This window comes from Capra hircus, chromosome 7 (assembly GCF_001704415.2).
Source record: "Capra hircus breed San Clemente chromosome 7, ASM170441v1, whole genome shotgun sequence".
Taxonomy (NCBI): Eukaryota; Metazoa; Chordata; class Mammalia; order Artiodactyla; family Bovidae; genus Capra; species Capra hircus.
Genome location: NC_030814.1, coordinates 94,696,913 through 94,720,638, shown reverse-complemented (window position 1 = coordinate 94,720,638; position 23,726 = coordinate 94,696,913). Strand labels below are relative to the sequence as shown.

General features: G+C 55.8%; 3 protein-coding genes across 4 annotated transcripts; all 3 read right to left on the bottom strand.

The window, feature by feature from the left end:
* On the bottom strand, nt 2,671-9,845 carry ICAM5 (intercellular adhesion molecule 5). 2 transcript variants are annotated; one of them, XM_018051026.1, is made up of 11 exons: nt 9,343-9,845; nt 8,126-8,395; nt 7,610-7,930; nt 7,100-7,387; nt 6,394-6,648; nt 6,016-6,264; nt 5,308-5,550; nt 4,949-5,227; nt 4,605-4,844; nt 3,954-4,220; nt 2,671-3,091 (listed from the first exon to the last, which is right to left on the bottom strand). In XM_018051026.1, exons 1-11 carry the CDS (start codon nt 9,422-9,424, stop codon nt 2,817-2,819), a joined length of 2,769 nt encoding a protein of 922 aa, XP_017906515.1. In that variant the 5' UTR covers nt 9,425-9,845; the 3' UTR covers nt 2,671-2,816. The 2 variants fall into 2 exon arrangements, with proteins under 2 accessions (XP_017906515.1, XP_017906516.1); XM_018051027.1 differs by having other exon boundaries at nt 3,001-3,228; nt 9,343-9,843.
* On the bottom strand, nt 10,979-12,127 carry ICAM4 (intercellular adhesion molecule 4 (Landsteiner-Wiener blood group)). Its single transcript, XM_018051025.1, has 3 exons — nt 11,752-12,127; nt 11,329-11,634; nt 10,979-11,189 (listed from the first exon to the last, which is right to left on the bottom strand). Exons 1-3 carry the CDS (start codon nt 12,125-12,127, stop codon nt 11,071-11,073), a joined length of 801 nt encoding a protein of 266 aa, XP_017906514.1. The 3' UTR covers nt 10,979-11,070.
* On the bottom strand, nt 12,348-23,073 carry ICAM1 (intercellular adhesion molecule 1). The gene is made up of 7 exons (XM_005682354.3): nt 22,952-23,073; nt 20,727-20,987; nt 15,356-15,664; nt 14,707-14,988; nt 14,372-14,626; nt 13,991-14,239; nt 12,348-13,908 (listed from the first exon to the last, which is right to left on the bottom strand). The coding sequence occupies exons 1-7, from the start codon at nt 23,016-23,018 to the stop codon at nt 13,733-13,735; spliced, it is 1,599 nt and encodes a 532-aa protein (XP_005682411.2). The 5' UTR covers nt 23,019-23,073; the 3' UTR covers nt 12,348-13,732.

Sequence of the window (23,726 nt, the reverse complement as noted above, 5' to 3'; positions counted from 1 at the left end):
TCCCGCACCTCTCCAGTAGCTGCCACCTTATCCTTTGCAGGGTGCAGGGGAGGATGCTCTGCTTGGACACCACATCTTCAGAGAAGCCTTCCTTGAGCATCCAGCCTAAAATGGACACCCCTCCCACCCCACATTAGGCTCTAGTTCAGCTTCTTAGAACGCATCTCCCTCTTAGAAACTGGGGAGATTCTAAGAGGTTCGGAAGCTTCACCTCTCAGCACTTCCCTGGTCCAGTGGTTAGGACTCTGCTTCCACTACAGGGGGTGCAGGTTTAATCCCTGGTTGGGGAACAAAGATCCCACAAGCCACGTGGTGTGGCCCAAAATAATTAAAAATTTTAATTAAATGTTTCCCTTCTGTACTGGTCCAGGGTTGTTTCGTCCACATTCATCTCCCCTACTGGACCATGACTTCAGAGATCCAAGCTCACCACCTCTGTGTTCTTGACCATGAGTTCCCCACCCCACCACCAGTGCCCAGCACGGAGAAGCTCTTGAGGGATAGATACAGCACACAAGGGTCTCATTTTGTGTGTCTCCAAACCCCTGGCTGTTTGTATCCACCAAGTCGTATCCACTAAGTCAGTGTTTATGGAGCAAGTAATGTGTGCCAGGGCCCTAGGGGGCACTCAGTTGGGAATTTAACAAGGATCCCTGCTCTAGCAAAGCCAATATTCTAGAATGGTAGTAAGCAAATATTCAGTGAGGACTAATAGAATGTCAAATAGTGATCGTGCTACAGAGAAAAATAAAGTGGAACTTCCTGGTGGTCCAGTGATTAAGACTCTGCCCTTCCAATGCAGGGGGCCTGAGTTTGATCCTTAATCAGGAAACGAGATCCCACATGCTGCAACTAAGATCTGGCACAGCCAAATTAACAGAATTAGAAAAAGAGGGCTTCCCTGGTGGCTCAGGAGTAAAGGATTCACCTGCTAATGAAGGAGAAACAGGTTCAGTCCCTGATATGGGAAAATCCCACATGCTGCAGAGTAATTAAGCCCACGGGCCACAACTACTGAGCCTGTGCTTTAGAGTCCAGGAGCCGCAGCAGCAGAAGTCTGCCCTGTGCTCGGCAATAAGAAGGTGCGTGCATGCTAAGTCACGTCAGTTGTGTCCGACTCTTTGTGACCCCATGGACTGTATAGCCCGACAGGCTCCTCTGCTCGCGGGATTCTCCAGGTAAAGAATACTGAAGTGGGTTGCCACGCCCTCTTTGAGGGGATCTACCGGACCCAGGGATGGAACCTGTGGCTCCTGCATTGCAGGCAGATTCTTTACCACTGAGTCACAAGGGAAGACCCCGAAATAAGGTCACACACAGCAACAAAGAGTAGCCATGCTCGCTGCAACTAGAGAAAGCCAGTGCAAAGCAACAAAGACCCAGCCCAGCCATAAAGAAAGAAAGAATAAGAAAATAAAGCACATCAGGAGGTGAGGAGTTGGGGATGATACCATGTTCGCAGGGAAGGCCTCTCTGAGCAGGTGACCTCTGTGTAGAGGCCTGATGGTAAGGAACCAGCTACGGGGACTATTTGAGGTAAGGACACCTGAGGCCGAGGCGATAGCATGAGCCCTGTGGCAGGGAGGACTCTGTGGGACTCCGGAAACCTTGAGGACTCGGGTGAGGGCAGAGAGAGGTGAATCAAGGAGGGGGTACAGCAGGGATGGCACCTCGCTTGGGCCTTGTCGCCTTCTGTACCTGGCACCCAGCACTGGCTTGGCCTCTGGTGCCCCCGTTTCCTGCTCTCACCTTTTCTCCTGAAATTTTGGGGTGGAGCGGCTGGCCTGGGGAGCTGGAGCTGTCCAGGCCTGCTTCCTTCTGGCAGCTCTGTGTTCCTGCTTTTGAGGGAGGAGGAAACGGGGCAGCGGAGGCACAGCTGTTCTCTCCTGCTGCTGCGGAGGGTGAGGGGGATGGCTGGTGGTGTGCTGTGGGGGATGGGGCACGCGGCTGGTACCCTTTGTGTCTCTTCTGAATCACGATGGCCAAGTCGATGAAAGGCACGTTGGGGGACGTCCCAGTGGTCCAGTGCTTAAGACTCCGCCTTCCAATGCAGAGGGTGTGGGTTTGATTCCTGTCAGGGAACTAAGATCCCACCTGCTTCGGGTGCAGCCAATAAATAATAAAATATAAAGACAGGTTAGGGGTAAACTCCACTACGGATGGCAGAGGATGAAGGAGGCCTTGAGGGTGGGGCAGGGGTGGCCTCTGTAATAGGAGGGACATCCCAGAGGCTGACACTCACAGACACAGATTTGTTTACCCATCCCTGCAGGGCATTGGGGACTGGTGGTGCCTAGACCCCTGGGAAGGGCCTCCACCCATCCAAGGAAGGCAGGCTCAGCTCTGCTCGGAACCGGGCCTGGGGGAAAGCTCATGTAGCTCCCACCCCCAAACATCAGCCGGATTAGAAGGCAGCGCTGGGCGGAAGAGATAAGCGGCTGAAAGGGAGGAAGGAGCAAGGTCCCCACCCTGGCCCAAGGGCCTAGGAAGGGCAGGAAATGGCATGGAGAGCAAACTCCAGGTCTAGTCATGAGAAGGTGGCTTGGACCGTGCCTGACATGTAGTAGGTCCTCAAAAGCCAAAAGGTTTTTTTGAATCAGCAACCGGCAGGGCTGGGATTCAAACCCTGGATTGCTTCCCCATCGCAGACTGAAGCAGATGGAGCCGGAGTCCTTTATAAAAATTTTATTGGGGGAGGGGTAGAAAATGCGGGGTGACGCCCCTGGAATTGAATACATAAATAAATAGAACAATAAATCAGCCCCCGTGTGAATCTGCGGGGAGCGTCCCCGGCCCGCGGGGAGAGGGGTGCGGGCTCACGCTGACGTCAGCTGGATGGCGAAGACCTCGCCCCCTGCCGGCACCTCCGAGGTGCCCGCAGCTTCTGATCCACCTTCAGCACCTGCATCCCTGCCGGCGCCGGCACCCGCGCCGTTGAGACATACGGCCTCGCCTGAGCTCTCGGCCTCCTGCACGTTATACTCGCCCTTCTTGCAGGCGGTGGACTGCACGTAGAAGGCCAGGCCGGCCCCCGCGGCCAGGAGTGCCGCGCCCCCCGCCGCGCCGCCCACAGCGACCCAGAGCCACGGACCTGCGGGGTGGAGACGCTCAAAGAGGATGACGAGCTCCGGGCTCGGTCCACACGCCAAGCCCGGGCCACTTCTTCCCCTCCCCACAGGCATGAAGTCAGTCCTCATGCGGCTGGCAGGGAGCATCAGGGAACTCAGCCTTGGAGGAAAAGAGTGACCCCAGTAAGGGCACCCCCAACTCGGGTGATGCCCTTGACCCATCTTACACACCACCCCATCACAGAGAGGATAAAAGCCCCTAACCCCAGGGATACCAAGTCAACCAACTCTCCTCATCCTCAAAACGATGGGGAGGGTGACCTGGTCATTCCTACTCCCCAGAAAGACCCCAGCCCCTAGGGATTTCCCCAGCGGTTGAGACTCCGCGTTCCAACTGCAGGGGGCGCAGTTTCCATTCCCGGTCAAAGAACTAAGATCTCACACGGCAAAAAAAAAAAGTTAAAAAAAAAAAAGACCCCAACCCCACCTAGAGATACACGAAATGAGAGTGGGAATCTTGGGGGCCTCACCCCAATCCTCTTCCCTTGGTCCCTCTTCAACCCCCTTCTCCACAGACACACAGTGGAGGCTAAATTGTATCAAGTCTCCACCGCTCAAAAGTTAATATGAAGTCCCTCCTCATAACAGTCACATCCTCGAAGGTTCCCTTACTTTGATTCCAGCCAGCTCCCTGTCCCTCCACTTGCCACCTCGAACCCGCCATCAAAGCCCCACCCATCAGGGCGCCCCTAATTTCTACCCTGGTTCACATCAGTCTCATCTGTGGAGATTGAGAGGGAGGCAGGGGTGGGATCAATAATACCAAGGCGCAGGTCACAGCCGCCTTCAGATCCCTCACCCCGCCTCCTCCCCATTGCCACTTACCAGCCACTCGCACTGTGATGCGCCGCGTGTGGCGCCCATGCGCGTTGGTGGCTGCGCACTCGTACTCGCCGCCGTGGCTGCCCATGGCGCCAGCCACGCTCAGCGTGCTGTTATTGCTCGACAGGCCAATGTTGAGCGCCCCTGGGGGCGCGCGCCAGCTGATCTGGGCTGGGGGCCAAGCCTCGGCTCGACAGGTCAACGTGAAGTTCCCACCTGGCCGCACGCCTCCTGGAGGTGAAGCAGCCAGCTCGGCCACCACTGGGCGATCTACAGGGGACAGGATGTGGAAGGGGACCAGCTGCTGACCAAGCGCCCCCTTTTGAGACCACCCCTCCTGAAATGAACAGGCAAGGATTCTGCCTTCCATCAGAGTCCCCTCCCCCCACCACTGGCCTGTTGGGATTAAACTGAACCCTGCTTCACTGAGTGGAAGGAGGTAGGGACCCAGGCCAGTGCCTTTCAGACCCAGAAACTGAGGGGAGCCGGCTTTTGTTCCCTAGAGTTTTCTTTTACCCTCATGTTAAGGCCGGGATTCCTTGTCCCTGGGAATGGGACTAGGAGAGGTGCCCTTGAACAATCCTGGGCAATCCCACCTCTTCTATTCACTGTCCTGGAGACCAAGTGCCCTCCATCTGGTGCTGCCCTACTCACATTCCACGCCCACGGTGATGATCCGGGCGTCCGTGCCGTGTGCGTTGGTGGCCAAGCAGCGATAAGTGCCCGCATCCTCTCGGGACACGCGCAGCCGCTGCGGCCGAGGCGCGCCTTCCCGGGAGCAGCTTACTTGCGGGGAGGGGCGACCCCGGGCGGAGCAGGCCAGGGCAGCAGCCTCCGCGCCTTCCAGCCAAGACTGGTGACTTGGACAGGTAGATTCATCCATTTGCGGTGGCGCTGCAAAACAGCCACGGGGTTGTGCGGGGGGTGGGGGGAATGGGTCAGGGAAGGGCCGAGACCCGCAGCGCCCCCTACCCTCCGCCCGCCTGGGCCTCGCTCACACTCCGCGCTCACGGTGACCATCTTGACCATGGAACCGTGCCGATTGGTGGCATTGCAGATGTAGGTACCCGGTGCCAGATCACTAGGGATGCGGGGGGCTCTGGAACCTGGGTCTGGGGGTGCCAGTGGCAGCAGCATCCCCTCACTGGTGCCTCCGGAGCCAACACACTCCACGCTTGGCTGTGGCTTCCCAGCCACCTCACAGGAAAAAAGTCGCCCAGATCCTTCTACCCATGTCCAGTTGCTGGGGCAGCTCACCTCCTCAAATCTGGGGCCATCTGGGGAGCAGAGCAACTGAAGTCAGTTATCCAAGGTTATTCTGACATGCCCCATCTTGAACCGTGTTGTGCCCACTTACATTCCACTGTCACAGCCACATTTTTAGCTGCCGACCCTCGGGCATTAGTGGCTTCGCAGCGGTAGGTGCCCGCGTGCTCCCGGGCCACACGCATTAGGCCCTCAATGACCTCAGCTCCCCCAAAGCGCACACAGCTCACGTTGGGTGGTGGGACCCCATGAGCCACACAACTCAGGGAGGCCTCTGTTCCTTCCAGCCAGGTAATGCGTTCAGGGCAGCCCACGCTGTCCAGCGCTGGTGCATCTAGAGAGGGGAGCATTGTTGAGTCTGGGGTTTAGTAGACAGTCTAGAGTCCCTGGACCCTTTTTTCCCATCCTAGGCAGGCAGGCTACACTCTGCACAGGGACTGGCCACTGAAGCAAAGGAGTTTGGCACTGATCACTGTTTGACCCTCCCCATTTTGACCTAAAAATTGTTAGTTGTTTTGGAGCACCCACCTTTCCAATATTCAGCTCAAACGCCACGCCCCAGGCCCCTGTGCACACTCCCACCTCATCCTCTCCTCCCTTCTCATAGTTCAGTTCAGTGTAGTCATGAGAACCCCATGAACAGTCCTTCTCATAAGATCTTCCCATAAACCCGCTCACCACCTTCTCAAAATCCTGCTCAAAAGCACACCTTAGACCCTGTTTCCACCCTCCTGTGTAGTCAGGCCACCCCTAGGACCTGAGAACCAGACAGAGGTGTGCCCCATGCACCCCCACTCACACTCCACCGTCAAGGTCACGTCCTTGACCGCCTGGCCTTGGTCGTTGGTCGCAGTGCAGCGGTAAGTGCCAGCGAGCGCACGAGTGACCGGTCCCAGCAAGCCCAGGGCCAGCACCGCCCCGCCGTCAGGCCGCGTGCAGTGCACCGAGGGCTGTGGGTTTCCGCGGGCGTCGCAGCGCAGTGTCTGCTCTGGTCCCTCCGGCCACGTCCAGCTCCTGGGACAGTCTGAATCGTCCAGCCGGGGAGCGTCTGAGGGCAGGGGCATATATATACAGGAGCCTAGACGTGAGAAAAGCCTCCACTTCCACGATACGGCCAGAGATCGGGTAGGCCCTTGAGATGACGAGGAGGGAGGCGAGAGGTTAAAGGCCAACTCACATAAGACGCGCAGTTCTACGCTCCTGTTCTTACTCAGGGTCTCCCCGTCAACTTCGAGGGTGGCGTCGCAGAAGAAGCCACGCCTGTCGTCGTTCTCGGTGGCGTTTAGCTGGAGTTGGGCGGGCTGTCCCGGGGCCGCAGCTGGAATTCCGTCTAGAGTGACTAGGGCTTGGGTCTCCGCTGCGCAGGTTACTGTCACGATCGTCCCCTCGGGGGCGTTGGGCTCGCTCAGAGTAAGGTGGGGCTCCGGGAAACCTGGGGCGGGGGGCATTGGCCGGGAGACCACTGACCACGCCCCTCCCACCGCTCAAGGCTGCAGCTCAGTAACCCGAAACTTACCCCCTGCAGCCGAACAGTTCGTACAGTGCAGGTTCAGAAACGCGCATCTTTCCAAGACTCAGCTCAAACTCCACGCCCCAGACCCCTGTGGGCACGCCCACCCCACAGGTGGGCTGTTCCGGCTTCTCTCCCTTCGTGCCCCGCCCCCTTGAGGAGGTCAGGCCACAGACCTAGGTATCCTCGTCGGGTCTGCGATCCTGCCTTTGGGGCAGCTCAGACTCCACCTCTCTAGCGACTATCCAACAGGTAGTAGCTGCCCCGCCCCTTCAGGACTCTCGGGCAACGCCTATTCGGATACCACGGCCCCACCCACTATTGGCCCCGCATTCGCCTTCCTCTGGCTCCACCCCCGAGGTCCCACTCTTACTGTAGACAGTCACGTTCTCCCGGGTCTCTCGGCTCTCGCCCCCCAGGGTCACATTGCAGACCAGTTGCCTGGCGCCCTCCTGCTCTGCGCTGGCTGTGGCTGTGGTAGTGACCATGAGAGCGTCCCCTTCGAGGGTGACATTGGGACTCAGCCTCTGGTCCCCCAGCGCCAGGTAGACACCAGCCTCCGAGACTGGAAACAGCCCATCAAGGACGCAGCTCACGGGTCCTTCTGAACCCACTTCCAGGAGCCGGGGGGCAGTGAGGCGAGGGGGTTCCGGAGGCAGGGCTGGTGGTAGAAGAACAGAGCTTGAACTTTTGTACCGAACGCTCAGTACGTTCTAAGCGTTTCACATGTACTATAACATGGAATTATCCTCAACGCAGAAAGGAAAATAACTTTCGGCTGGTGAGTGTTGGAGCAAGAATCAGAATTCTGATTTCTCTGCCTTCAAAATTCTTAAACACCAGCCCGACCCCTCTTGGGCCCCTTCTCCTCCTAGCTACTCACTGAAGGTTCGGAGCTCTCTGGGGGCTGACGTGTTCTCAAACAGTCCCAGGCCATGCGGCCGAAGGTCCAGCTCAGCACGGCAGGAGAAATTGGCCCCATGGTCCTCCCTGCGGGCCAGGACCGTGGCTGTGAGCACTGCGCCCCGCGCTCGGGGTGGCTCCCCAGCGAAGCCGCGGCGGATCAGCTCCTGGGGTCCCCGCAGCAGGGTCAATGTGAGACTCCCACGAGGTCCAGCACCAGGGACCCTACAGCTTAGGGTGAAGTTCTCGCCCACTGGCTGCCAGGCTGGCAGCGGCACCAGCTCCACACGATCTGGCCGTTCTGCAAGGAGGAGGAACCACGGCTGTTGGAAATGCCACGCTCAGAAGGACTTGGCTTGGAACTCCGGGGACCAAGAAGGGGAGGGGGTGCGGATTCAGAGAGTGGGGTCTGGAGGAGAGGACCCCTTGACCCAGGGAGCGGGACCTGGAAGGGAGGGAAAGTAGTGGAGTAAGAGCGTGGCCGCTGAGAACTCACGAAAAGTGCGAATGAGCCCACGCGCCTGCAGTGTGCGCCGCGCGCAGCGGAAGAAGCAGACCGGCTGAGTCTCTGGCTCGCGAATGTCCACCAGCTGCCGCGCCAGCCAGCGCAGACCCCTCTGGGTCCCATTCCGGCGCAGCGAGGTCTCCAGGCCACCGCGCTCGGGCCGTGGGCAGTTGGTGCTGCAGTTCAACCACAGCGATCCCCCGCGTTCCACGAGCGCCACTCGGGGCTGCAGGTCCGCCCAGAAAGGTTCCTGCGTGACGGCTGCTCGAAGAAACGCAAGCTTAGCCTGGGAGCCACCTCCCTGGGATCTACGTGCCCCTCTGCCCGAGTCAGGGATTCCCAGGGAATGAGCAGAGGCCACAGCCGGGAGTTCCAAATCCTGCCGGGGTCTCGGGTTTACAAGCGCGCTCCCGCGACCCAAACCTCGAGGGTGTCTCTGGTACGTGGTAGCGAAGAGTCCTGCTCTCCAAGGTGCCAGCAGAGTGATGGGGAAGCATACGGGGAGGGGAGAGATGAGAGGAAAGATGGGGTCTCCAATGCACACAGCAATCCTGGGAGGAGGGGACCCCGGGCGCAGGAAGGGAAACCACCTGGTTCTCACTCCCTCTCGCCAAGAGATGGGGAGACTGTGGTTGAAGTGGAGGGGGTGTCGAAAGAGCGATGAGAATGAGTCAAGCAAGGGTAAGGGAAGATTACAAACCCCGGTGAAGAGGTGAAGAGTACGGAAAGAGGTCTGGGGCTGGGCTCGAGAAAAGAACCGCGGGAACAGCCGACAGCCGATGGACTCGGTTGCTAGGGCTCCGAGCGGAGCGGAAACAGCGCCTTTGAGTCACGGCAGTTGGTGAGATCGGGTCTTCGTTGATTTCGAGTAGGGAAGACGCCGTAGGGACTATGGTGCATAGTAGAACATAAGGAGGTACCCCGGGAGGGGTCAAGGGAGACGTGGTGTCTCCAGAGCTCGAGGATGGATGCAAAAGAGCAACCAGGATCTCGAAGAAGGTAGGGTAGAGACCTGGGCGAGCGAGAAGTCAGGAAGCTGGGTCTTCAGTGTGTGTTTGGGGGAAGAGGGTTAAAGAAGGCCCCTGGGCTCAAGGTGGGAGCAGAAGCGTGGGAGCGAGGCGAGGGCGGAGAGGGGAGGAGCTTGTGGCCGCTTCTCGGGTCCAGGAACTCCGCCCCCACCCTGTCCACCCTCAGCCAGACCGGCTTACCTGAGAGGCTGAGGAGCCCCAGGCCCAGGGCAGTCCAGAGGCCGAGCAGCGCCCGGTGCAGCCCTGGCGAGGGCCCTGGCATCGCCGCCGCGGGGGAAGCGCAGGAGGCGAGGGGACCGCGAGCGCTGAGCTGGGCTAGAGGACGGCGCTGCGCGGCGGGTGGGGTGTGGAGGAGGCTGAGTTGCGCTCGGGGATTGGTTTAACGTTGGTAACTTGGTTTCCAAGGAGGGGGCGGCAGCAGAGGCGGCGGTAGGGGGCGGGAAGGCGAGCTTGCACCAGGCTACAGGCTTTGGTGAAGGCGTGCTGGCAGGAGCTACCGACCCCCGGGGTCTACGTGGAGGCCGGCCCCATCGCCCGGAGCCTTCTGGGGGCGGCTGCGCGCTCCCGCGTCATCCCCGGCGGCGACGCGAAGGTTGTGGGGGATGCAGGGTTGTCCTTCGCAAACCCCCACCCACCACTTGCTTCCATAATAAGCTGGACTCCGAACTCCATCTCCATATTTAATCCCTCCCACCAGAGCCCCTGGAAGCCGGGATTGAGTTGGGGGCTAGGAGAGATCTGAGAAGCGGAAGCTGGCGGTGGAAAGGTTCTAGGAGATTTCGAGATGACTCGCTCACAGAGCCTTCTCCCCTTTTAACCCCTGGGAGCGAAGAGTTACAGCCACGCCTCAGGTCTTTCTCTGGCTCCGCCCCCGCACGCGACAGAAGGGGCGGGGACGAAAGTGACAGCGAGTTGGGAACACGTGTGCGTGCGCGCTGCGTTCCCGGGCGTCTAAATTAGGGTCGGCTCGGCTCTGGGTCTTGTATTTACCCAGCGTGCAGCAGGCACGTGTCTGCGCGGCGTGTGTGAGCTGGAGCCGCCGAAGAGCGTCCCCATCCACTTTCTGCGCGGCGGGCGGGGCCCTGGACCACACGGGCCTTGCCAGGCATCCGCTGCAGGTCTGGATTCTGTGTCCACCCGAGGCCAAAAGGCCAGCTGTGATACTTTTGACCCTACCTCTGGGCCCCAGATTTGGACGCTCTCCATGTGCCCACCTGGCCGGGTGACTTTCAGGATGTTTCCAGGCTGCGAGTCTATGACACACACCAGCCCCCTCCCACACACACACCATATGGTTGCTCCTTCTCCTCAGTCACCACCCGGGTATCTTTTCTGCAGATCCATGTCCCTCAAAATATACATATGACCCCGCCCACCTGTGCCCTCCCTCTTAGAGCTAATGAAGAACTCTGGGGATTACTTCTCGCCCCGCCCCTGCCCTTCAGTAAAGTGCAAGGTCTAAAGGGGGCGGGGTAGGAAACTTAACATCCAATCAGAGCTGCTGTGTGGCAGCGCTGGGGCCAATCAGAAGAAGCCACACCAGGAAGCCGCCTTCTTAGATCTTGAAGCCCCCTAGGGCCCATGTTTTGCCCTTCTGCTCCTCACTGATAATGACCAGGAGAGAGGTTTTTACTACACAAGCTGGCAATGCAGGGGGATTGGGGCTCCCGTATGGGAGACCAGAGTGAGGAAGCCTCAAGGGCCCTCAGGGAGACAAGGAACTTGGAGAAAAATGAAAGAGGCTAGGCCAAAAAAGAAGACCACTTCAGTCAAAGGAGGTGCCCTAATGGGGGAACTTTAAGCCCAGGGGCAGAGCTGGCTGAGAAAGTCTTTATTGATCCAGGCAAGGTTCCACCAATTGTCCCAGATTGCTTTTTCCTCCTGTTCAGCCTGCATGGACCAATGCCTCTATGCCGGAGGCTGCATCAATAGGTACTTTCGCAGAGAGAGGGCCCCCACGACAAGAAAGATCCCCACAAAGGCTGCGATGGAGGTAGAGGCCAAGGCTTTGGACGCAGGACTCCAAGCTGGGAATAGGAGGGGAGAATTTGAAACAGAGCGCTTGGAGGTGTCACGACCCCCAGGGACATGCTCTAGCTTGGCCCGCGCCCCCTTTTGGGGTCATAACACCTCCCCACTCCTCCCAGAATTATAAGGGTGCCTCACCGGGGACTGGCAGCGTCGCGGGTGCCGAGCTACTGAGGACCACCAGGCCGTCGAGATTGAGGCGGGCGTGGCAGGTAACGGGCTGCCCAAAGTCACCGGGCCGGGAGGGTAACAGGTAAGTCAGCGTCACGTTGGCCAGATCCAGGCCTGTGAAGCGCTCCAGGCTCTCGGAGTAGATGACTCGGCCACCGCGCCTCAGAGTCACCACGAAGAAGCCCACGGGGAAGACGTGCGTCACGTGGCAGCGCAGAGTGTAGTCACTGCCCATTAAGACCGGAGGCTCCAGGATCACACTGGTTGGCTGTTCTAAAGCAAGAGGGGGCCGCTGGGCAAGGTCCGAAGGCTCCTTCTAGCGCGACTGTCAACTACCCATACTCCGTCCTCCTCCCCTCACCCCAGACCGGCTTGAGCCCTGTCCCTCACTGTAGGCTGTAATCCTGGCGGTGGCCCCCCGCGTTTCTCCCGCGCAGGTGACGAAGCAGTGCACATCGGAATTCCAGGCCCTCACATCCAGCAGCTGGTAGGATACCCAGCGGGGCCCACTGAGCGTCTCACCCCGCCTCAGCTCGGTGCGGAGGCTGGAACCCTCCGGGAGGGGGCAGCTGCTGCTGCAGTTGAGCCACACTGAGCCCCCCAGCGGCACTGCCTTGAAGTCGGGGCTTAGGCGCACCCAGAACGGTGGGTGAGAGCTGCCCCCCGGGCTTTGCGTCCGCGCACCCCGACGCCTCCGCGCGCTCCCGCCTCGCGGGTAGGAGGGCGACAGCAAAAGCAGAAGCAAGACGAGGAGCAGAGACCCCATGGCAAAAAGCCCGGACTGAAGGGCTGGGCGCCAGGGAGTCACGTCTGGCTCTGGAGATAAGGAGGCTCGTAGCACCGCCTCCTTGGCCCCACCCGGTGGGGAGAGTGGGGAAAGGGGGGTGAGAGACAGAGAGTGAGGGGCCCAGGAGCCTTGCAGGATACACCCCACTCCCACAGCTTAACAAATGGACTCTCGACGCCATTCCAAACCAAACGTCATGTTTTTTTTCTGGAGAGGGATTTTTTATTTTCACTGTCTTCAAAGGCCCTAATAAACCTCACATTTGGATTAGAGCCTGAGGGCTGGGCCTTGAACCCCCAGCCTTTTCTTGGAGCAGGAAGTGGGAAAACTGGTAGAAAGGGCTCCAGCTGGACATGAAACCTCGCCTCAACTCACACAAGGCTGGGGAAGATGAAACAGCTTTATTAGCACAAGGGAGAGGCTTCCCACGCTGGGAGGGGCTACTCCCAGGCCTCTCCTCCCCACTGCCTGCAGGACCCTCATGGCTGCAGGAATTTGGAACTGTGTGGTCCCACTGAGATGGAAACAGGAAGGGCAAGGCAAGGGCACACAGGGGATGGGCAGAGTTTCATGCGACCCTGTGGGGTAACTATGAAAGAGTGAGCACCGACATTTAGGCCTGCCACCAAGTATCAGAATCCCATGGACAGAGCAGCCTGGGAGGCTACAGTCCATGGGTCGCAAGAGTTGGACACGACTTAATGACTAAACAACCACCAAGTGTCATTGTGAGCATTAGCAGAGATGCATATGGGTGGAGAGGTGTGTTGACAGAGGTCAGTGCTAATTCTGGGGTATAAGGGCTTAGTGGGTCATCTCTGGGCATGTCACCAGCAATACCCTATCATCATTACTAATCCCTTTCTAGGAGAAAGCAGCTTGGCCAATAGAGTGGAAGATCCTAGCCCCACTTAATCTTTTTGCCAGGCACTCTTGTGCAGTGCATAGCCAGAATAGTTGTACCTAACGACCCTGAATGAGATTCGACTAAGAGCTCCCTTGGGGCTAGAATCAATGTTCTTGTTTATAAGTTCTAGCCCCCATAGAAGGCACTCAATAAATAGCTAGTAGAAAAACCAGAATAAATATGTCATCATCAAGATTTGGGAACAGTCTGTGGACAGTAATGCCAGAGCTGGTTTCTGTTCAGGAAGTGTGGGGATCTGTGTTTCAATGCTGCATGTGTCTGAGGAGAGCCACATCTCTCTTAGGACTGTAGGGCCTCAGCACACGCAGCAGAGGGTGAGTTTCAATGTTTCCCAGTTGAGTGTCCCCATGCTGGAGGTAAGGGTCTCCATCACACAGCCTCTGGCCAGGTCAGACTTTGATATCCCTCAGAGTCATGCCCTGAGTCTTGGCCCCTTCTTTTGTCTTAGTCCTGTGGCTCCAGGTCAGGTGTGAGGCCTGGGGGTCATAACTGTGCAAAGGCCATGACCCCAGATGCTGTTTGTCCTGAGTCCTCTATTTGGTCCTCTGGCATCCAGGGAAGGTGGGTGTAGCTTAACGGCATGTGTCCACCATGGGTTGATGCAGCCCCATTTGTCATGGCTCGGGGAGCTGAACAGGTCCTATCCTGGGGTGGGCTCAGGGCGGCGTGGATTGTGCATTCAGTTTCAAGGCAGCCTCTTTTTGGGCCTTCTGCAGCTCGTATTTCTGGATCTTCCGCTGGTAGTTGTAGATATAACCAGCGGTGCCCAGAGTGCCCAAGATGAGGGTCACAGCTACCACCGGAATGACAATGTCCAGGATATTCTGGCCGTCTGTGGGGAAGACACAAGGCAGCGGTGAGTGTTGAGCTGGCCAAATTGCCCCTGCCCTGCCCATCCCAGAACTCGAACTCACAGAGCACATTCAGGACCACTTCACGGGTGACTCCGCCACGAGCGCTGGTGGCCCAACACAGGTAGGTGCCCGCCACCTCCCGCGTGACAGGCTTCAGGTCCCCAATGGGCAGTGAAGCCCCGTCCCCTTTCCGGCTACAGTTCAGCTTGGGGATTGGGTTCCCCCTGGCGGCACACTTCAAGGTCTGCTCCGAGCCTTCTTGCCACGTCCAGTTTCCCAGGCAATCCCGCTGGTCTAGTCGGGGGCCGTCTGAAGAAACACAGCAAGATTGTGGGAGGGGGGTCGGTAGGGGTGAGGGTGGGCCTTGGAGGGCAGGAGCTCTTAGGGTCTTGGTGTTTGGGGCTTGGAACTTAGGGGTCATTGTCCAGCAGCCTCACTCACATAGGACATGGAGCTCCCGGGTCTGGATTTTGTGGACTTCCTGCCCAGCTATCTTCAGGGCAGCAGAGCAGGAGAAGTTGCTCCCGTGGTCGTCGGCACTGACGTTCAGCTTCAGTTGGGCCCTCGGACCCGGAGGCTCAGCTGAGACTCCGTTCAGCCTCACCACAGCTCCATCACGGGTCACGCATTCCACGGTCACAGTAGTCCATTCTGAGACCTCAGGAGGGCTCAGGGTCAGGGTGGGAAGTGGGAAGCCTGGAGGTGAGACACACAGTGAGCCCCGCCCCTGGCATTAGCCCCACCCCCTCGGAAGGCTCACTTGGGTTTCTACTTACTATACATGGTCACGCTGCCTTGTGTCCTCCGGACCTTCTCTCCCAGACTCACTGAGCACCTCAAGGAACGGGTGCCCTCCTCATTTTCCTCTGTCCAGGCCTTGGCCAAGACAGAGTCACTGTTGTACGTGATATTGGATTCCAGTTTCTGGTCCCCCAGCACCAGGTAGACCTCAGCATCCGAGGCTGGGAACAGTCCATCCAGCGTGCACTTCACCTGCCACCGTGAGCCTACTTCCACAATCGGGGGGGCCTCAAGGTGCGGGTCCGTCGATGGCATGACTGGTGAGACAGAGCCGGTGTAAACAGGGGGCAGACAGACATCCTGAAGCCCTCTCCTGGGCCATTTCCATCCCCCTGCCTGGAACGCCCTCTTCCAGGGAAACTGGCTGGGTCATTCTTGTCTCAGGACACACGTACCACTTGCCCTGGGTCACAGCCTTCTCAGATCATCCTGAAGTGCAGGCACCCAGCCCAGAACATTCCACCCCAGTGGCCAAGAAGATGCTCTTCCCAGAAGCCTTTGCAATCAAGGTTGCCACTTTCTCAGCAGTCCCATGGCCAGGGGCCTCTCCTTCTCAGGGACCCCGCATCCCAAGCAAGAAATCCCCCTCAGTCCATCTTCTCTGCTGGCTCCCCAGTGCCTCACCATAGGTCTGGAGCTTCCTGGGGGCTGAGGTGTTCTGGAAGAGTTCCAGCCCTTGTGACCGCAGGTCCAGCTCCCAGCGGCAAGAGAAACTGGTGCCATGGTCCTCTCTTCTCGGCTGCACCATGAACGTGACCTCGGCGGGCTCCTCCTTTCCCACGGGCTGCCGGTCCAGCTCCTCCTCCCCTCGGAGCAGCACCATGGAGAGGTGGTGCCGGGGGCCCCCACCGGACACCTGGCAGCTCAGGTTGAGTTCTTCACCCACAGGCTGCCAGAGGGGCAGGGGAGCCAGCTCCACGCGCTCCGGGAACCCTGCAGGGGAAAGAGGTGTTGTGTGAACAGGACAGGCTGGCTGCCTGCCCACAGCGAGTGTGTTGGGGCCCTGGACACACCTGCTCCAGGAACCTCACCATTTTCTCCCCAGAACACTCCCCAAACCACCTAAGCCAGATCGGAATGTTAAGAGCTTCAGGATAACCTGGTGAGACGTCCCCAAGTGGTTGTGAAGGAGGCAAAACAATTCTTTATTCACAGAAGCATCTGAGAGTCACAAGTGGGAAAGGAACTTAAAGGCTATTGCCAGGAGTCCCAGCAAATAAATACAGTATATTTAAGCTGCCCAGTCTCTAGACTTTGCTGTAAAAAACAAAACGAAACTTCTGTTCTTCTCTCTTTGGCCATATTTTTCTGCATAGCATCTCTCACCTCTGAGGTACAAAATCATCGACTGAGTTCATTTGTTTCTCTATTATCCCTGCCATGGAATGTTGGTCCAGGAGGGCAGGAATCTTTTTGTTGTTGTTCCCTGTTGTACTGTTGGCACACGGGAGGTGCTCTGTGTTTGTAGAAAGAATGGGGTTGGACTACCCACACCTATTCGAGGCCTTTCGGAAGCCTGCTTTTGAAGGTTCCCAAATAAACTGACCCCCTGAAATGTCAAAAATGTAAGAACAACCCACAGATGCTCAAAAAAAAAGTACCCCCAAGTATCCCCTGAAACCACCATCTGTGGGCAGGGTATTCACAGGCCAGGGTCTCCATTCTGCATGAGGTAAGAATTCCAAGCCTGGATCTTCCTGCCAGTGGAAACTGCCAGCATGAGCTGTGGCTTAGCATTGAGAGCCCCCTGCTCTACCCTAGACTCCCCAAGGAGGCTTCCCACTCCTAGTCCCTTCTCAAGTGGCCCTGAAATGTCATTTAAACAGCAGTGATGTTGGGAGTTGGTTTTGAGACATGAGTTCACCTTCTCCCCAGATTGCCAACCCCCTAACAAAGCAAACTTTCCTTTTCCAACCAAAAAAAAAAAAAACCAGAAAAAGCAGAGATCTTAACATGTTAGGAACCGAGAGTTGATTCTTAGCTTTTCTGCTTCTTTGCTATGGGTTATGGGGGAGTGACTTTGCCACTGAACAGTCCCAGCCCTTGTGGCTATAGAAACCAAGCCTCAGTTTTCTAAGCTGTAAGCTGGGACTAATGAAGGTAGGAGTAATATTATTTTTTTTAGGACTGTTATTAATCCACTTCAGAAATCGAGAGAGTGACTGTAAATGGGCATGAGGTTAATTTTAAGGTGAGAGATATGACAGATACATTCTTACAGTAGATAGTGGTTTTTCACCTCTATAAATACACCAAAGTTCATTGCATTGTTCATTAAAAGCTATTAAAAAAGAGGGGGTGAGAAAACCCCCAGACACTCAACTCTTACTTCTGACCATCTGTTGCAAACCCTTGCTTGCAGAGCTGAAGGCCTCCTCAAACAACAGTCCCCAAATGGGACTCACATCTGCAAGCGTAGCTCCTTGCCCTGAAAGCCAGATGGGGGCAGGAGGTCTGTTCCACCGGTATCTCTCCTTGACTCCCCATCTTTAGTCCCAAACTGAGTCCTGGTTATTCCACCCTTCAAATGTTTGTCGGCCACTCCCTTCTTGTATGTGTCACTGCCCATGAGATGTGTGACCTGGGCTGGGTCCATAGCCAGCTGTTCTCTGGCCTCCTCTTAAGTTCAGCCCTCTGCTCTAGATCCCTGGCCTGCTCACACATCCTCCACGGCTCCCTATTTCCCAAAGGAGAAGTCTTAGCTTCACAGCCTGGCATTCGAGGTCCTGTCAGACTCAGGTCCAGTGACACTGACCTTTTGATTGTCAATCCCTCTGGTTTCCCCAATCCCAGGCTGTTTGTTTCTGCACTCCAAACCTTTGCCCAGTCTGCTGCTTCTGACTAGAATGCTTGTCTTTACCAACTCCTACCTGTCCTACAAAGCCCAGTTAGGGATTCCCTCCTGCAGGAATTACAACTCCTTCTAGAGAAAGCTCAGCCACCCAGAGATGCTCCCTTATCTTTCCACTGGTGGTGGGGCAAGACCAAGCTATAGTGTCTCCTAGGTGACGCCTTGCTACTGGGTACGCCCATCTGTTCCATTTCACAGAGGTGAAAACTAAGGTAAAGTCTGGAACCCAAAGAAGGAGAAATATAGTAGTGCAAGGACTCAAACCTGGAGGGAGGGGCTCTCAACTCTCAGGCTGAGAGGCAGACAGTCCTGTGAGGAAGTTTCTGGGTGGGCGTGTGGTTTCAGAGGTCACTGGGAATGTTTGGGGACTTCCCTCACTTGGCTAGCTGCTGCTCAAACATCCTTCAAACCAGAAACAAACCTGATATTTACCCCAAAGCTTCTTTGACACAGGTACTGTGAAACCAAAATGTCCTTCAGGCCTCACTGCATCATTAAACTCTTCCAAGGAGGTTTCAAGTGAAAATCAATCAGGAGCCATGGGTTCCCCTCTTGCTCCCCCACATTGGGGTCACCCAGTTAGTGAGGACCCTACTGGGACTAGGGGTTTCCCAGGTGGCTCAGTGGTAAAGAATCCATCTGCCAATGTAGGAGACAGTGGATGCTTGTTCAAACCCTGGTCAGGAAGATCCCCTAGAGTAGGAAGCAGCAACCAGTATTCTTGCCAACAGAATCCCAAGAACAGAGGAGCCTGGCAGGCTACAGTCTATGGGGCTGCAAAGAGTTGGACACGACTGAACACACACACACACACACACACACACACACACACACACACACACACACACACACACACACACACACACGCTGGGACTAGAACCCAAGGCTGTCTAATCCCAAGGCCAGTAGGCCAGTCCTCTTTCTTTCCTCCATTTTTATTTTCTTCTGTTTTCATTTGAAATTCATGTCTCTATTTCTTTACCAACTGAGCTATCAGGGAAGCCCAAATGAATAATATAGTATCCATGGAATTCTCCAAGCCAGAATACTGGAGTGGGTAGCCTTTCCCTTCTCCAGGGGATCTTCCCAACCCAGGGATAGAACCCAGGTCTCCCTCATTGCAGGTGGATTCGTTTTTCCAGTAGTCATGTATGGACATGAGAGTTGTACCATAAAGAAAGCTGAGCGCTGAAGAATTGATGCTTTTGAACTATGGTGCTGGAGAAGACTCTTGACAGTCCCTTGAACTGCAAGGAGATCAAACCAGTCAATCCTAAAGGAAATCAGTCCTGAATATTCATTGGAAGGACTGATGCTGAAGCTGAAACTCCAATACTTTGGCCACCTGATTTGAAGAACTGACTCACTGGAAAAGACCCTGATGCTGGGAAAGATTGAAGGCAGAGGAGAAGGGGAAGACAGAGGATGAGATGGTTGGATGGCATCACCGACTCAATGGCCATGAGTTTGAGCAAGCTCCGGGAGTTGGTAATGGACAGGGAAGCCTGGAGTACTGTAGTCCATGGGGTTGCAAAGAGTTGGACATGACTGAGAGACTGAACTGAACTGATTTATTACTTATATTCATGTTAACTCACTGTCACACTTCAAAATGCCCAAAGGAAACAAAAGGTACACACAGAAAACTAGACCCTCTGCCCTCTCCCAGACCTCCCCAGCTTCTCTCCTCACAGCCAGCCATTATTCTCATCTACTGTGTTTCCTTTCAGGGCTCTTTAATGCAGAAACACAGTCTTCCTCACCTAGCCCCTGTGGCTCTCTAACACTGTGGTAGGTGTACTACTGATTCTGGACAGGACCTTACTTCTTTTGAACTTGACAGTGCACGTGAGAGTTTCCATCTCATTCTTTTTTAAAAAATATTTTTAATTGTTATACTAAGAAGCAGAAAACCATAAAAAAGTAAATGTGCAGGTTAACATACTGCTTTAAGGTTAGGACTCTTGTAAATACTACTCAAGATAGAATTTTTTTAGTCACCCCGGAAGTCCCCTAAATCCCCCCATCAACCACTAGCACACTCTCTCTGCTGGAGTGACCACTACCCCACCTAAAAAGATGGAAACAAGCCAAATGGCCATCAACTAATGGGTAGATAAAATGTTCTACATCCATACAATAAAATATTATTTAGCCCTAAAAGGAATTAAGTACTAATACATGCTGCAACATGGATAAACCTTGAACAGTTCGAAAAGTGAAAGAAGCCAGATACACCAGCCCACACATTCCACGATCCATGTAAAGGAAATGTCCAGAATCGGGAAACACAGAGACAGAAAGCAGACTAGTCATTGCCAGGGGTTGGGGAGCGCGGTCTCCTCCTTCTTTTATACAGTTGCATACTATTCCAGAGCAAACAGCTTGCTTTCCCCAGTTCCCTACATTTGAGTGGCTTGCAAACTTTTGCGCTTCCAGATCAAGCCACAGTGAATAACCCCGTCCCCTCTCAGTTCCCTCATGGGTAGGAACATCTATAGGCCCAATTCCCAGGAGTGGGTTTCTCTATCAAAGGACCCCCTTATGTGACATTTTTGAAGACTGATGCCCCCTCCCCCACTGGAAGTTGTGCTTTCTGCGCCCCCACACTGTCAGCAATGTTCTAGGATAACCTCCTTCCCCACACTCTTGCCAGCACAGCTGTTATCAATTCTCTGGATTGTTGCCAATATGTGAAAAGTGTCATCTCAGGGCTAATTTTAATTCTCATCTTTTTTTTTCCCCCCCTTTGGCCAAGCTATGAGGCTTGCAGGATTGTAGATCTCAGGGATTGAACCCAGTCCAAGGTTGTGAAAGCCTGGAATCCTAACCATTGCCGGGAAACCCCCAGAATCTTTTTCTAAAGAGTCAGATCTATGACCTTGTCATCTGTTTAAAGAGGCCTAGAGAGCCAGCATTCTTGAATGTTCTGATTCTCTGACCATACTCCAAAGGCACACCCAAGGAAGTTCAAGGAAGGGTTCCAGACAACAATGAGACTTTCCGAAGACAGACCCCCTGCTCTTCAGTGAGACCCTGCCTTCACCCACCAAGTGATAAAGGTTGTTCCAACCTGCTGGGGGCTCCCCTGTCCACTTCCCCCACCCAGTCTGCCTAGTCCAGGCCCTGGACCCAGCCACTCACAGTATATGGTGAGGTTCATCGAAGCTACAATCTGTTCCCCGTGACAGTTTGAGTAGCACAACGGGTTGATTTCTTCTTGCACATCACTCAGTTCAAAAACCTTCCAGTTGGGCCCACGGCTCACTTCCTCCTTGTTTAATACAGTCTCTAGGCCAAACGTTGTCTTTCGGTCACAGGAGATACTGCAGTTCACTCTCAGGGAGCCTCCACGGGGTATGATGGCTTTTGAAGGATCTATTGATATTTCGGCACCTCCAGACCCTGGAATCAAAAGGGGGGTGGTCAGGCATGACAGCTGGGGCTCATCAATATTAATGCATCCAGCCTGTGCTGGGGACACAGCATTGAACAAGACAAAACTCTGCCTTCAGTGTGGGAGACAGAAAAATTCATGAGTAAACAACATAATTAACAACTGATGCTGACAAGCGTTTTGGCAAAAACAAAATGGGATGAGAGAACAGACCGTGCCTTGGTGACTGGGGAATATGTGAGCAGAGATTAGGATGAAGAGCAGAAGCAAGCCATTCCAGAGAAAAGGGAAATGATCTCCAGGAACAGCAAGTACAGAGGTCCTGAGGCAGGGTGGCTGGAGCAGAGTAAGGGGATAAGGTGGGGGGAAACAGGGTCAAGAGGATCATGCAGGCAGTGTTAAGCCATGCCAGGGACGTGGTCTTCATTCTGAGGAACTTCTAAGCAGATGTGGAGGATTTTAGCAAAAGAGGGGCATGAAGTCAGTGTATGTTTCAATCCCAAGAGGTCAACGAGAGGGAGCTAGCCCTTCAGGAGTGAAGGGGCTCCAATCAGGCTGGTCCCCACTCCCTTGGACAAGTGGTTTCCCCTCTCTGGGCCTCACTTTCCTCTATCTATAAAGTGGGCAAATACAGTCACCACACCTTCCGCTGACGCAACCAACTCCTAGCACAGGCAGGTAGGCAGCGGCTGCAGATAAGAAAGAGGGGGTCTGTTCTGATGAGCTCCCTCAGACCATGGCACTTTCAAAGCTGAAAAAATGTCTCTCTGAGCCCATCCATCAGATTTCTGCCTTCAACTTTGGGTCTACTCCATCTGGGATGGAGGGAAACAGCAGCTCTTTGAATTCTCCAAGGGTGATTCTGGAATCCTTCTCATTTCAAAAGGAAATTTTGAGATCTGAAGGGATGTTGGGCCTTCCCAGGTGGCACAGTGGTAAAGAATCCGCCTGCCAGTGCAAGAGATCCCTGGGTTGGGAAGATCCTCTGGAGGAGAAAATGGCAACCCACTCCAGTATTCTTGCCCGGAAATCCCATGGACAGAGGAGCCTGGTGAGCCCCACACACGAAGGGAGGTTATTCAGCTCGAAAGGGGTAGACTCTAGATTAGAGTCTGAATTAGAACTCTTCGTTGAGCTGGTAACCACGGTGTGGATTTTTCACACTCCTGCTTTTCGAAGTGGCCACCATTTGAGACCAGCTGTCTGGCTTCTCCTGGGCTTCCCTGGTAGCTCAACAGTAAAGAATCTGCCTGCAATGCAGGAGCTGAAGGAGACACGGATTCCAGTCTCCCAACCCAGGAGACTGGGTTGGGAATTCAGTATTCATGCCTGGAGAATTCCATGGACAGAAGAGCCTGGCAGGCTACAGTCCATAGGGTGGCAAAGAGTTGGACACGCCTGAAGCAACTTAGCACAGCACACAGGCCAGTTCCCCTTCTCTCCTTCCTCCTAGCTGGAGGTGGGGAAGAGCTGCTGGGGCATCCCACTTCTTAACCTCTGCTCCCTGGGCAAGTCAGCCCTGGAATTCCCCCGAGCAGAGTCCTGGACTTCCCCCTAGGGGCACGGGGTGAGGAACAGAATGTGCATGGGGGGTGGGGTGGGGGAGGGGGGGTTCCAGTCTACCTAAAGGTTGGGGCGTGTGTCTACACCGTCAGACCGCCTCCTGGGGCCGGGACACAACCACTGCGAGGTGGCCGCTGTTAAACGTCTCCATTTTACAGCGGAAAACCTGTAGATCGTCGGGAGGGGCAATCCGCAGTCAGAGAGCACAGGATAGAGCCATGAAGGGTCTGGATGGGAACCCTCGGCTGCTGACTTTCAATCGGTGCCTCTAACCCCAACTTCCCAGGAACACTGACCTAAGTACGAATGGCCTTATTCCCAGCCAGTCGGGAGCCGGTCCTCCCACGGCTTCGGGGCGCACCTCGGATCCCGAAAGCTGACTAGACGGCAGCCCTCACCCCTGACTCACCTGGCAGCAGAGTCCCGAGCAGGACCAGGAGCGCAAGCAGCGCGGCAGGGGCGGCGCCGGGAGCCATCGCAGGCGGAGGCGGGGCGGACTAGCTGGCGCGGAGGCGCTTGGCTAAGACTGGCGCCCAGGCCTTCGCGGGTCCTTTTATATTGCTGGCTGGCCGAGGGGGGCCGAGGGGGCGGTGCTTCCCGGAAACCTCCTGCTTTCCCCTCCGGAACAAGGGCCCTGGCATTTCCGGATTGAGAAGGTGCCTGACCAAAGTCAGGTTGTCCCCCTCGCCGGCCGCTCAATACCGGAATTTCCGAATTCAAATCGTGAGGGCTGCCTGGCGGCAGCAGCCAGAAAATAATAACCCGGGGACGGCTCCTGGAGCTAGGGTTCCTGTCCCCGGGCCAGGCTAACCTTGATTTTGCGTTTACACTGCGCTAAGCGCTTTATTGGATCTTGCCAACCACCCTGGACGGTAGGGACTGTTATCGTGTCCCTTCCAAGGAGGGGTAGACTGAGGCTTCCAGCTTCGAGGGTATTCGAACTCAAGTCTAACACCCCAGCGCAAGCAGGCCTCTAATTGAGTGGACCGTCCCTCGCTTCGGTGGGGGCCCAGGATCCTCCTGGGCGCGATTACGGGTGCCCCTGCCCTAAGGGGCAAGTACCCGCCCAGATGACACCGAGATTTCTCGAGAAGCGACAGCAGCAGGCCCAGTCACTTCCAGGCGCCTGTGAACCCTGGAGGGGAAGACTCAAGGCGCATCACATCCGGGGCGCTACGTCCCCC